Source organism: Epithele typhae (genome assembly GCF_022376455.1).
Source record: "Epithele typhae strain CBS 203.58 chromosome Unknown BXZ73scaffold_10, whole genome shotgun sequence".
Lineage (NCBI taxonomy): Eukaryota > Fungi > Basidiomycota > Agaricomycetes > Polyporales > Epitheliaceae > Epithele > Epithele typhae.
This window is the reverse complement of record NW_025954201.1, coordinates 232,197-246,269: the sequence shown is the minus strand read 5'-3', so window position 1 is coordinate 246,269 and position 14,073 is coordinate 232,197. Positions and strand designations below refer to the sequence as shown.

General features: G+C 61.3%; 2 protein-coding genes across 2 annotated transcripts; one reads left to right on the top strand and one right to left on the bottom strand.

Annotated features, from left to right (window-relative positions):
* Positions 1 to 1,949: 1,949 nt before the first annotated feature.
* BXZ73DRAFT_75687 (uncharacterized protein) lies at positions 1,950 to 3,404 on the top strand (the record flags this gene model as incomplete). Its single annotated transcript, XM_048022251.1, has 5 exons — positions 1,950 to 2,136; positions 2,182 to 2,224; positions 2,291 to 2,450; positions 2,787 to 3,043; positions 3,101 to 3,404. The coding sequence occupies 5 exons, from the start codon at positions 1,950 to 1,952 to the stop codon at positions 3,402 to 3,404; spliced, it is 951 nt and encodes a 316-aa protein (XP_047880190.1).
* A 4,223-nt stretch (positions 3,405 to 7,627) lies between these two features.
* On the bottom strand, positions 7,628 to 9,901 carry BXZ73DRAFT_99063 (cytochrome P450; the record flags this gene model as incomplete). Its single annotated transcript, XM_048027880.1, has 11 exons — positions 7,628 to 7,700; positions 7,768 to 7,911; positions 7,972 to 8,094; positions 8,199 to 8,277; positions 8,335 to 8,530; positions 8,612 to 8,734; positions 8,787 to 8,902; positions 8,958 to 9,103; positions 9,163 to 9,351; positions 9,496 to 9,625; positions 9,679 to 9,901. The coding sequence occupies 11 exons, from the start codon at positions 9,899 to 9,901 to the stop codon at positions 7,628 to 7,630; spliced, it is 1,542 nt and encodes a 513-aa protein (XP_047880189.1).
* Between the last annotated feature and the right edge of the window lie 4,172 nt (positions 9,902 to 14,073).

The window sequence follows — 14,073 nt, the reverse complement described above, 5'->3', positions numbered from 1 at the left end:
ACGCGCCGCGAGGGCGGCGAACGCGAAGGAGACTAGGACGGGGGAATAGACGCTGGGAGCACGAGGTCGTGCGCACTGGCGCGGGCGAGATTCTTGAGATACGAGGGTGGGGGCAAAGTCGAGGTCGCAAGAGTCGGCGAAGTCGAGGCGAGGCGCGGCGAAGTGGAGACGAAGTGTGGTGAGCACAATGCCCAGGCGACGGCGGCGGGGAAGTGAACTAGATAGACACAATTCGAGCAGCCTAACCCTATGTACATACAGAGCGAGCAGGGCGAGGACGTATCGACGAGACGAGACCACACGGATGCCAAGAAACGAGAACGTGCCGAGCCGGGACCGATTTTGGAACAGTGACGTGGGCGATACAGCGGAAGAGGTTCGAGAGAGAGCATGTATGTGGGCGGATGGGGAGCGGGGAAGAGCGAACGACGAAGGGAACGAAGGGGGTAGATACGGAGAAACGAAATATATCGAAAATAAAATCGCGAGAAGGAAAGATTGCCGTGGCGGGCTGGCGGTGGCGATCGAGTATGCGCGGTCATGCACGGAGGCCGCGAGAGTGTGCGCAGGGCGCCGCGGTGCGTATGCATGCATCGCGTCTTGACGAGTCCATAAGCTATGCCTGCGGAGTGATCCCGGGGTGCCCGCGGGCAGATCGCAAGAGCTGCGCGAGGCGGGATGGACGAGGCGGGTGAAAACGAGGGCCGGGTCGAGGGTGTTGGGCCCGTGCTCTGCGCTGGAAGTACAGCGGCAGCGCGTGCGTATCACTGCTCGAAAACGCGCGAATCCCCTGGCCTCGTCCGTCGCCGGGGGCGACCGCCGTTCCTGCGCGCGCGCGAGGTCCCCAAGGGTGTGTTCTAGGTGAGAGTCGAAGACGAGAGGTCTATGGGAGGGATGATCCGTGTCGAGGAGGACGATGCGGGGCTGCAGAGGGGTGTGCGGGTGCTGACGCCGGCGGACGTGGGGTAGGGACGTTCATGAACCTCGAATCGACGTCTTCAGCGTTGGGATGGAGTGCGAGGGACGTGGCCAGTCGCTGAGAAGAGCAGGGTGTGCCATCGGGGGAGGGGCATGTCTCGGGACGGGGGAAAATACCAGAAATATTTGGGATGGCGCATGAGCGGGCGGGATTGGAGAGACAACTGGTTCCCGAAGGAGTGCCACCCATGCACCTCCACCTCCACTTGGGTCTTCCGCACGAAATCAGGAAAAGCACCTCCCAAAATCTCCACCACGCGTGCGCTCATCACATTGACCGCGGTGCGCTGTGCCAAATCATCCTTCCCGATCTCCCAGCCACGCCCCACATCAGGAAAAAGCGCGCCGCGCGAGAGCCCCGGCCCGGACTCGGGATCGCACGATTGTTGCCAGTGATGGCCGGGAGAGCGCTCGAGCGCTCGAGCGTAATGACTGATGATACCGAGGTCGCCCGAGCAGCGGCGAGCACCACGGTGAGCTCGCGAGCTTTCTGGAGTTGCAGCGGCTGCTCGCGACACCTTGGGAGCCACAGTTGGCTCCTACCGAGCTCTCGCGTGTCTGAGTGACACCACGAGAGGACAGTCGAGATGCCCTCAGCGCACGGGATACCCCAGGAGTTCGGTGAAGAAAATTATTTACAGCGTGCACACATTGATCGTACTACTTATATAACACTAACAGAAGATACGTACGCCACCGCTTCCTGGGTTGAGGCGTGCAGGAGCGAATTTCCACGAGGGCTTGCCACCGTGCGCGAGGAGCACTAGCAGAATGCCGCGCTGCTCGAAGCGCGCTCCGCGGGGCTCCTCGCAGCCCAGGTCTTTCTCACCTGCGTGGACGACGTCACAGGCGGGTTATGTCGCGTGCATATGTAGTTACAAACCTGTGTCTTCCAGATCGCCGCCACGGTCACAGATGCGTCACAGAGCCGCTGTGGGGCGGGGGATGATGAGGATGAGGACGCGGCCTGCATGTCGTTGGTGTCTGTGGGAGGGCTAGGCCGAAACATCGGGAATGCTCTCGACACCGGCGACAACGCACGAGTCAAAGTCGCGCCCCAGAGCGTCATGACCACGTATGCCTGCCGCCTGTGCTTGATGCCGGGCTGCGCGGGTGAGAAGGAGCTTGAGGAGGCCTACGCGAGCATAAAAACGCAAGGTACGCACATTATCTTGTCTCCACGCCCTCCGGCCGCTTTTCCAGAATGGCCTCCGCCGGCTGTGCGAGTCCGAGAATGGGGAGAGCGGTGAGGCAGCAGCCGAGGTTTTGCACGCTTTCGCCACGGTTCTCCGCGCGTGAGGGGTGGACCTAGCTCCGACGCGCTCCAAACCGTCGTCCGCCTTGTGTTTGAGTTCTGGCGTGCGGTGGGCGAAGCGATTGCTTTGCGCGAACCCCTGGTGGTCTCTGTGGGCGCGCAGGAGGCATTCGACTCGGCGAGAATGAAGGATGTGTGGGAGGGCCGAAGAAAGGAGGTACGGCGCGGGTTCGAGACGGCGCACCAGTGACTAGATCTGATGCGCGCATATCGCGGCACGATACTCTCGCGTGAATATGGTAGCTTCTTCCCACGCACTGACCAGTTGCCCAGCGCGCCTTCTTGCGCTCTGCCAGCTGGCGTGGACTTCATCTCTTCCTTCTTCGCCCATGTCGAACTGTCTCTCTCTCTCTCTCTCCACCTCGTTTGCTCGCACCTCCGCGTCCTGCAATTCCTTGTGAGTAAGTCATCCCACAATTTGTGCTATACATGCATTATCTAACTACTGTTCTCCGCTCATGCCTGCGGTCACTACTTGGCAACAGCCCCACAGTTGTACGCCATCATGGTGTACCACTGCCCACGGCTAAGCCCAAATGTGCTATCTGCCCTCGAAGTTGAGGAGATGGAGAATGGACAGTGGTACGTCGCAGCCGTTGTGACCAGTATGCGTGGAGCTGATAAATTTTATGTGCGTTGCAAGATCGTCAAGCTCTTCCTCACCCCGCTTCTCCACCTGGCTCCTCTGGAGCCTCCTCTTTTGAAGCCAATGATCATGGTTGTCCTTGCGCCCCAGTCGGCCTACGTATTGTGAGTTCCGCCGTGCACGTTGATGGTAGTAATCATACGCTGACCTCCGGCTTATAGATATCGTACACTCGGCCAGGCTCTCCGCGCTCGGCTCCACGCCCCAGTTTTCTGGCAGAACACCGTTCTCCTCTTCGAGCGCGGTGGCAGCAAGGCCTTGCTTGTCGAACCCTACTTCGCCACCCCTATCGCTGAGCACGCGTCGAGCATCCCGCACGTATCTTCGCTCGCGCTCGCGGAGCTCGACACGCTCGCCGCTGCGCGTCCGCTGGATGAGTGTGTGCTCGGCGCGGTGCACGTACACGACATCGCCACTCTCGGTTGGTGGACACCTGTAGTGGGTCGACCGATGCATGTATTATAGTTACAGAGAGCGGGACTGTATTACCACATCTACTTCATCAATATATTTTGTTTTAAACACATCTGGTAGCGGAGAGAAACAGATACGGGATGTGAACATTATCGGGAGTGCTTATCATACTCAAGAAGCCTCTCGAGCACTCTCGAGACAAAACTCGAAGCTGCTCCGGAGTGCTCGCCGAGCTGGCGGCTGTGTCTCCCGAGCCCCCGCGAGGCGCCCTGCCAAGCTCGCGCGCCTCGAGAGAAGGGGACTTGTCACGCCGTGCTCGAACTGCTCTCGAGCCTCGGGTGCACTCCCGAGACAGGTCGTTTTTTCCTGATGCATGGACAGGATGAAGATTGCTGTCTTCATCTCCGAAAATGGGGCGCACGATGTGAGCACTCCGAGTTTTTTGAGGGCTACCGGTGACGGGCCAATGAGGGCCCCCACAGGAAGGAAGAATTGTATGTTTTGCAGACGAGGACTACTCCCTTGCACGAGTTGGCACGCGAAGTCGAGCAGTCTCCCTTCCTGGCAAGTTTCGCTAGCCGCGATTGTGAGACTTTCAACATATGGTAAGTTTGAGAGGTGGGGAAGGTCTGGGCGGCGCAATTCAGTGCTGTCAGCATACATAGTGTAGGGCAAGGTAACCGGCAGTCATACCGAGAATAGACTTGGCTTGGAGGGTGAGGTTGTTGACAACCATCATCAGTTTGCGAAGAGCGACGGTACGGAGATCGGTGAAGAGACCTGGAGTTGGCTTTGTATAGGAGCGGAACCGCAATTCCTTGAGGGATGTGTGTGACGGAGTACTTGCCAGGTAGTGTAGCAGGACGCTCTCGTGACATTCATGCCCTGATAAATAAGTCACATGAAGAGAGGTAAGCGCCGGCCTTTTGCAGGAGTATGCTATAGTCATGGTATCGATCGGAGAGATGGGGAAGAGGACGTGTGATATTTGGAGTCCGTGCAAGTTGGGGATGGTGGTGAGGGTGCGTCGTAGGAGCGAAAAGGACGGGAAATGGCAGTCGCTCAGAACCAGAGTGTCGAGCGCCATAAATGCTGAGAGGCAGGCGATGCTTTGCGTCGGAGTGTTCCAATTGATACCTGATACGAAGAGCACGAAGATAGCTGGAATCCGAACAACCATAGAGGCAAGCAGTGCACCGAGCGATGGTGAGTGGTCTTTCTGTGGCATGGACCCACGGACCGCTATTAGGAGACGCCGATGCATTACTGTTGGATCAAGAGTGGGAAAGAACCGTGTGACGAAGATGTAGGCGTTCTCGAGGGTAAGGAACCCGGGTTTGGCACTGAGGGCGTATTTGCTGGCTGTTCGCCAGGTGTGGGAAACCAGGGTGCATTGGAGGAGCGTCTTTCTGTCCGCTCTTGGATCGAGGTATTTTATGATCTCGTCTGAGATCTCCGGAGGAACGCGGGGAGACTGTCGGCTGGGGTCGATGGCCATGTCGTGGAGGGTGCAAAGGACGAGGGAGGAAGGGGATGATGGTCGATGATCGATGAGTCGATGCATATGCTGATGCCCGCTCGGCCCGGGTCAACGCGCGTTTACCTGCGTTTATGGGCTACCTCTAACAGTCCTGAGAGCACAAGCCGCCGTGGGGAAGAATCGGAACCTGGCCGTGTTCTTTCGTCGCCGACTCGCGAACGAGCATCTGGCGGCGCAGGCTCTCCGCTAGACCCGGGAAGGCTGGGCAGTCTGTGGCCCGTGGATCCGTAAAAAATCCAAGGGTGGTTGTTTCTCCAGATGCGTACCGATACTCCGCATGAGGGAGGCGCGGCAGTGGATGGGTCTGGTTGGAGAGTGGGTCTGGTCGTAGAATGTCCATGTGGCACCCCCCACGCCCCAATTTTTCGTTCACTCGCATACCATACATGTCAAGTGCTTCACTCCCATCCGAGCTCATACTACCGCGAAAAGCGACTGTGTGCGCTGCAACGCCTTCACGACATCCGCATGTGTTCCTTCGTGATTTGCCATCGGCGGGGTGCGCAGACTCGGGCGTGAGCACGGAGCGCGTGTCGAGCACCACACCTGCGGCGCCCAGGGCGAGGTGCGACGCGATTTGTGCGCCCGTGGCGACTCGAGCCTGCTTGCGGCGAGGACGGGCAGACCGGACGGACCCACTTCGGGAGGACCTCAGAGACGAGCGTGAAAGCGGGAGGCGCGGCCGCGCCCGCCCGACTCGTTCCCGGAACGAGCCGATAAATCCGACGCCGATCGGTGTGGGCGCAGCGGGCGCGGTGCCAGGGATGGACGCACGTGCTGCCTTCAGGTCTGCCGCGAGCTTCTCGTGGGCATAGCACGCTGGGGGCGGATGGGCGGGGTCAGTGAGACTGGACGATCGAATGCGTGGGGCAGTGAGGTGGCACTGGTGCCTGCACTGACGGAACCGAAACCGCCGCCCCGTGTGACTTTGACCTGACAGACAGAGGCGAGTCGAGGGGTTTATTAATGCGTATATGCACATAGCACCGCAAGGGCTGTAGGAGCCGCATGCCTGCCATCGCGGCAGATACGATCGGCACACGACTATACACGGGCGGGCCACCTCAGCAAGCAACGTCCGTGGTTTGCGGCTGTCGATCTCGTCGGGGGAACCGCGCTCGTGTCGGCGCCGGTCCACCACCACTTGCCTGCAGGACCGGCCAGATCGCTTCCCCGTGTTCGTGTGGCTCGCGCCCGCCCAGCCCATATGCGGTCGACGGTGTGAAAAATCGGGCGATGGACGAAGGGAGCCGCAGAGGCGAAGGGACGCCGAACGACGGACAGAGTGTCAGATAGGACGACGGTGGTAGACGGGATGATATCAACCTGGCTAGACAATACGGCGGCATAGTGCTGTAGAGTACAATGCGTGGGAACATGGTATACATGACTAAGCGTAATGATCGTGCCTCGGATGAGGGCCTACCGGAACAAGTACTTACTAGAAACCAACAGATCTCGAACGGGTAAGGAGGCCACCGGAGAGAGCTCTTCGGGCACTGGAAGCTCTCGACCGCCCGTACGGTGCGAGACTCGTTGAGAAGGTGCGCTGGCCATCGTTGGCAGCGATCGTAACTTCAGGTCGGCGCTACTACTAAGATCGTTCACATATGGCGGTGTGCGGGCGCGTTCAATTTGCCAGCAACCAAACTCTGGCAGAACACAGAGAGGTCCAGTGAGCGTTCACCTCAACGTATCAGAGCAGAAATCCAGCCACGAGAGCATCGGTCTTCAGCTTACATCGTTTGAAGGCTGGGCCCACTGTGGTGCTTACGTAGCAGCCAGGCCTGGTCCGACTGTGCATGATCAGCTGGAGTCTGGACAGTGGAATCCGCTCGACGCGGACTGTCAGCTAAACAAAAGGTCCGACAGCCACGAGCTTCTAGCTTCTCGTTCCTGAGCCGACCGTATCCGGACCCCGCGGAACCGCAGGCAAAAGGGACCAGGGGCGCACGGCCTCGGCGCTCTTCTGTCCCTCGTCGGATCTGGGCGACACATCACTGATAGCGAGCACGGCGCTGAGATTTGCCTCCGTGTCTGTGCACGCCTGGAACATACGTGTGAAGGTTCGCGATTAACCATCCCCCGGAGTGCGACCGCGGATGCGATCCTGCGCGGCGCGCGCGCACGGTACGCACGGCGATAGCACCGTCCGTGCTCGATCACGGGTCGCGCGCTGGGCCCGACGCCTCCAGGTCCAGTGCTAGTCACTGGTGCTAGTGCTCGCGCCCCTGCGCGCGCAGCGACGGGCTTACACAATGCTGAGCGCTGATGGGCCTGGAGCAGTGACGCAGCGGGCGGGTTGTGTTCCACTGGTGCGCGCAGCGGACCCCGGAGCCGGGAATGAGTACGTACGGCAGCGCGACGTCGGTGACTTACGTGTGCTTCACCGGAACCTGACGGGAGACAGGGCGTGCGCGACTGCAGCTTCCAAGGTGGCGTGACAAGAAGACCGTACGGTACAGTACAGTGATACTACAACATTATAAGGCGCGGGGGGGTGGGCGTGGGCGTGGGCGTGGCTAGCAAGAAGCGTGCATGCAGAGCGAGGGGGCGTGACGAGGGGAGAGCGTACAGAGCGTGAGGGAGAGGTTGGTGAGAGGGAACGCGGCGGAGAAATGGCGGAGGCTGGGAGGGTACTAGTACAGCGGCTGCGCGCCGAAACAGTCTACGTCTACTCAGACATCGGACAGCGTCCGGGATCGGGGGCGCAAGATGGGGGGAGGCGCGCGGACTAGAAAGCGTTGATGATATCCGCCGTGCCTGGCTGGCGCGGCGAGATCGTGCAGGGAAAGAGCTCGGGGCGGCTGGCGGGAGCGGCGAGAGGCGTCAGCCTGCAGGTACGGCCGCGCGGGTGGGAGAACGGAGACGCACCTGATGCCCCCACGCGTCATCGCGCCGGACGGGATTATCTCCTTCCCGTGCACGTCGCGCGCATACGACATCTCGAAGAGCGCGAGGATGCGTGATGCGCTGAGGAAGAGCATCTCTTCGCCGATGAGCCGGCCGGGGCAGTACCTGCGCGCACAGAAGGCGATCAGCATGCAGCCCAGACCGAGCTGGGGCGACAGGACGCACCGCCTGCCGAAACCAAAGAGGGTGTCGTAGACGACTTTGGTGGACGGAGCCTCGGGCTTGAGCCACCGCCCGGGCACGAAGTCGTGCGGCTGGAGGTAGACGCTGTCGTCGCGCAGCATCGCCCTGTCCGTGCGCGATCGGATGTCGGAGAAGCGCGAGCACACGGATGTTTCGTCAGCGTTCGGTACACACATGGTCGCGCCGACCGGAGGTGGGTAGAGACGCACCAGATGTTCGCGAAGATTATCGTGTTCTTGGCGATGAAGTGCCCCCGGTGCACGTCGTCTTCCGCAGCGACCCGGTAGACTATGGACATCGTTAGCGTTCGAGGACTGAGTGTTGAGCAGGAGGGGGTGGACGCACACATGCTCACGGGGGGCCGTAGGCGCGCGACCTCTGCGATGATCGCGCCCACGACGGGGAGCCGCTCACGGTCGGTGAGCGCGGGAAGGCGGCCTGCGCCGGTGCCGACGACGGCGCGGATCTCGGCGAATGCGCGGGCTTGCCAGTCGCGGTGGGTGATCATGAAGTAGATGAGCGACTGGAGGAGGGAGGCGAGCTGTGGGTGCGTGGGTGAGCGGGAAGTGGGACACGCGACGGTTAGATTCGTTGATGGTGATATTGAGTGTGATCGACGTACGGAATCGCCACCGCCGATGAACACCTCGGAAGCGTTGAACTTGATCAGATCTTCGGGGGTTTTCTCCTTCTCGGATTCCGCCAGTGTTATCGAGCCGAGCGAGAATTTCGCGGTGCCGTTGGCCTGTCTCAAGCGTGAACGGACGTCGACAATGAACACACATAATGGTACAGACCATGCCCCGCTTGACCATGTCGAGACCGTCGTCGACGAGTTGGAAGTATTGTTTCTTGTACTCTTCCGCCTTCTTCATGAAGCCCATACCAGGCAGCCAGCGCGGAAGGGTCGCGACTGCAACGCGAATACGTAAGCACACGCCGTCGCAGCGAGGGTAGACGGAACGCACGAGAGGGAAACCAGTCCACCATGTGTTGGATGAGGAAGGCATCGCCAAAGTTGGCGAGGGAGACGTCGGAGCGCTCGACGAACTCGTCGTGCTGGGTCTTGACCCGGTATCCATATGCGATCTCTAGAGACAGCCCGGTGGACACGCTGCGTCAAACGTGAGTATATGCGCGCCCATCCGAGGGGAGCGTGCGAGAAAAACGCACTGCCGGGTGTGGGACGCGAAGTCGTCGGGGTTGTTGAGGAGGTTGAGGAGGAGGGTGCGGAGGTGGTGCTCCTCGGCCTCGCGCCAGCGCGGCATCTCGCGGGGCTGGAGGACGCGGTGCATGAGCTTGCGGCCGGCGCGCCAGCGGTGCGTGTCGTGCTGCAACACGACACCGGTGTCGAACCCGGATCTGATGGGCGTCGTTCACACGGCGCGAAGATGGACGAGGTGACCGCGACACGTCGTCGTCGGGTGGTGGTGGGAGATGGGCGGAGGACGCGGCGGATCAGCGGGGGCGTACGCGGGAGATAGACGCCAGGAACGGTAGACGCACAATTCAGCCATCTTCGGCAGCGGGCGGTTGGTGTAGAGCGTGGACTTGGCCTCAAAGAGCTCGCGCGCGGCTTCGGTCGAGCTGACGACCAGCAGCGGGCGACCGAAGAGGCTGAGCGAGTATATTGGGCCTGAGGCGCAGCGTTGGGCGGGAGAGCGAGGAGAAGAATATAGGAGGACGCACCGTACGGAAGGCCGAGCTTGTGGAGCGCGGGGGACCAGTTCTCCTTCGGCATCTGGAGGACGTTGCCGAGGAAGGGGAGGGGCCGCGGACCGGGAAAGTTGGGGGGGCGACCCCGCGCGCGCAGGCGGTGCTGGACAACATAGCAGAAGAGGGCGATGGCTGCGACCGCGCCGAAGGCGGCGTTGTTACTGAGCGCGGCGGGGAGGGAGGGTACTGTCGTCATCGAGGCGCGGGGCGAGGGCGGGGGCAGTAGGGGCGCCAACGCCTCGGCCGGGTAGATATACGGGAGGAGGAGTGCGCACCGAATATGTCCAGTCTTTCGCCACCAGGCCCCGCCGTGTCCCGCCCGACGACGGGGCTCGCGCTTGGGAGCGACACTGCAGCCGCGAGACGCTTGCCCAGATCGGGTGGGCTCGTCGTTATCGACCGAGTTCCCCGATCTGGGCCTCTCCCCACGTCGCTACCGACATTCCGATCGCAGCATCTCCCCATCCGCGCGCCGCCAGCCCCTCGCGCGCGACAGACGTCGGTCGGATGCCTTAATCTACGCCCCTCGATCTCTCGCCTGCGGGGGCCGGAGCGGTCTCACTCCCCCTCGGCCTCTCCCAGCGCTCCATGACGGCAACGAGGAGCGGAAATAACCAAGAAGGAACGCCAAACCCACCGCGCCAGCGACACGCCTCACGTCCCCGGCGAAACAGCGAAGCTGCCCGCTCCACCGCGCAATGCGAAAAGACCGTCAAGAACGGGCTGACGAAGTGTGTGTCCGTGGGATCCGGGCGCGTACGGCCACCGCGCCGTGAGCGCGGATTATGCAGCACCCGCCCCGTCGCGCAGCCAGCTTTCAAGTAGCCGCTGTGGCGCGTGTGGCGCGTGCCCTCGCGTGCCCTGAGGTATCGGACGGCGCGCGTGGCACGGAAGGTGTTTTCCCGGCGCGAGCACGAACGCTAGCCACCGCGTGTAGCGCTAGAGCACCCTCCTAGACCCACACGAGCTAGCGCGGACGTCCCCGTGCCTTGACCGCGCCCAACTCGGCTTTCCATATCCTCGTCGACGGTCCGTACGAAGGTGACCGGTGACCGGGGCATCTGCCAGTCGCTCTCAGTCAGCCGAATAGCGAACGCGGTTACGTTTGCCCTGGGAAGGTCAAGCGTCCTGCTGCCTGCACATCAGAGCGTCGCGCGAAATGCGCACTCCCCTCGCGCATCCTCGCTCTCATCCCGACCCAACGCGGCATTTATTGATCGCTCTCCGACGCCCCGACGCCGACGTCGGTCCCGCTGCCGACGCTTGCTGCCCCCCCTGGGCCTTGTGCCCCGCGCGCCCGGCTACGTCGCTTCGAGCCCCGCGCCGTCTGCTCGACGGACCTGGATCAAACTCCATCGCGCGCGGCCCTACTCAACGGCGGCGGCGGCGGCACCCACCGATGCGCGGCGTCGTGCGGCCGTGCTTGGATCCCATCACCTCCCGCGCCGGAGTACATACTGTACCATTTCGACCCAAAGTTCATGTCACGCGTCACGGAGGGTCATGAACATTCGATCAATCTGTCACGAAGGGTCATGAACATTTTCGCTACGGAAGGTCATGGGCGCCTGATGGGCGCTCGTCGCGTTGTTGGTGGAGGAAGAGGGCTATGAACAGGATGAACTTTGGTGTCCGCGGTCACGGAGGGCCTTGAACTTTTTCGGCTGGAAACGTTCATGGTCACGCCCAAAATCGATGAACTTTGGGTCGAAATGGTACAGTACGCGAGAGCGTTCGCGTAGTGGACCGGCGGGTCGAGTGCAAGTACTTTACTGGACTGTGTGGGTCCCGCACGGCGGACGGTGATGTGTGCCGGACTCGCACCGTGCGATCTCCGCGAGCACTTGAGACCTGTTCCACTTGGACCTGGCCGGGCGAGGCACACCGCCGTCCGCGTCCACGTACGGTGATCGGCGCCCGCAGAGAGAGAGATTCACTGATTCAGGAGCAGAATCAAACAAATTGCATCCGCCCAGTCCCTGTTCGCGCAGCGCCGTGGAGGAGCATCCAAATTCCAGACTTGCTCGAACCAGTCGGCCCGGAGCCGGGAGAACAACAGGTGGTCCGAGGCCGAACGAGGCGAGGGAGGACGCACTCCAAGTTTCAGCTTCAGACTTGCGCCCGCGCGCGACACGCTCGAGCGCGACATGGCTGCGCGGCCCGTAACGACGTAACGACGCCGCGCGGAGAGCTGGCGGTGGAAAAGAAGGATCGGACGGTGGGTGGGCGAAGACGACTGCGGGCCCGGGCTTCCCCGCCTCCCCCCTCGTGGGACACGATCTGTTGAAGAACGCGTCCAACTTCTGATCGTCGTCCCGCGCCCTGCGAAGTGTGCGTGCGTGCGTGCGTATTGAATGTTTGAATGTTGAAAGAGCGAGGCGACACCAGGGTTGCAAGGGTGCTTGCATATACCGACCGCTCAATCCCGTGTGAAGGGAGTGCACTACGCTTCCTACGCTGCAGCCCGATGGAGAGGGTGCGTGAGTCTTCGATCGTCCGCGCGCGAACTCTCCGCCGCGTGCACGTCCTTCGCGGCTTCGGCGTCGTACGACGGCGGGGCCACGATCAGCCGCAGGGGGCTGCAAAAGACGGCGCGGGCGAATTCGAACGTTCGACTGAGACTTGGCCACGGCGACCCGTCAGATGGCCGGGGCGCACCGGGGCTTGGGGCCTTGAGGCTTGACGCGTTGACGGAGCACAGCATGTGCGCGCGCGAGTCGCGGATTTGCGGAGGGGCCTGGAGCCAAGAGCTGATGTCGTGCGTGTCGGACTGATGGCTTGACTGATGTGGGGAGAGTCTGGGCCCGCACTTGCCACTTAGCTACGCAACACGGTGGAGAACGTCGACGCGTTCGCAGTCGTTCCAAATGGAGCCTCTGCGGACGCTGGGATACGGCGCGTTCTTCGAGAACGATGATAAGCAAGGCGTTGCTGACTTACACGCTCTTACGGCGCGGTCCTATGGACGGCGGCATCCGAGCGCGAACGCGCCTCCGCGCGCTGGATGACCGTGAGCGCGTCGTTCCTGAGCCAAAGCGAGCAACAGGACTAGCCCACCTCGATGTAACGCGGGCCTCGGACGTCGCGTACGCGAGCCCGCACGCAGCGCCGAGCGTGCCTCGGGCCACACGCTCGGAGATCACGGCGGGGTACGCGCAGAGCGCTGATGCCTTTCCCATCGCCCAAACTCCCACCGCGCGCGCCGCGCGACGTCGTCCGTCCCCGTCTTCGAACGGTGCGCGCGATGGAAAGCGGTGCCGCACGCGAACGCCAGCGGCGACGGGTGGGAGCTCGCGGTTACGGCAGTCAGTGATCGCGGCGGTGGCGACCATCGCGCCCTGGGTGTTTACGCGCGCGGTGGCGTGACAGGTGCACGTCGGTGTGAGCGGGTTACATATGGCGATGGATTGAGACGAACTGCGCCAGGGCGCGCCCTATTAAGTACTATTAGGGCAGTGGGGACTCGTTGGTCTGATCTTGAGTGCGGCCGGAGATTTCGCGCCTAAAGAGGTCATGGTGCAAGCCAGAGCAGGAAATTAGGATATTTTGGAAAAATCCAGGGCATGACGCGTAGGACGATCTGTAAACTAGCTCGTCGGGACTCGGCAGGCTGCGTCGTGAAGCGGGGTAAGTTAGAGAACGGGCCCAAATCTTCAAGAGTCACTGACATTACACTGAAGATTCGTAGTGGGCGTATGGCACTGACAACTGTATGTGCGCTTGCTTTTGGCGGGAAGGTCGACCTGTTCTGTGGGGTAGTGATTGGTGGTAATTCGAAAGCAGCGCCATGTAGTAGTAGTAGGAAATGTAGTAACATGATCGTGGACGAGACTCATCGACACTGCGTTAGCGACGAGTCTAACCGTTAACGCGGGCAGGAGTCGCAAACATCGCCAAATAACGCGTCTGTGGCGTTGACACAATCATTTAGCGCCCGATAGCGTTCGACTCCTCCTTCTTGAATCGTCTCCAGCGACGGTCCGCCAGTCCACTATGTCGACCACTGACGGTTCATGGTCGGGTGCGTATTGTCTTGATACCACAATCACAGCCTCAAAAGGGGGCCACAATCTCCAGGTATGAACAATGGCCCTTCGTTCGCATGCGGCACAATGACCAGAGAAACGCCGTGCACCACACCGGGAGCTAGTGTGGTCTTGCAGGGGCGCAGCTTCCATTATGGACCGATCATCTCTCCTACTGGTGAGGATAAATAGTATATCATGGACATATAAGACGCAGTGCATTTTCTTCACAGTCCCCCCTCTGGATCCCGTCTCCTATCTCCCTTGAGTCGGTGAGCTACTACCTTGATCCATGGTACAAACTCCCTGTTTGACCGGAGAATAGACGACCACAGGTGTGAGG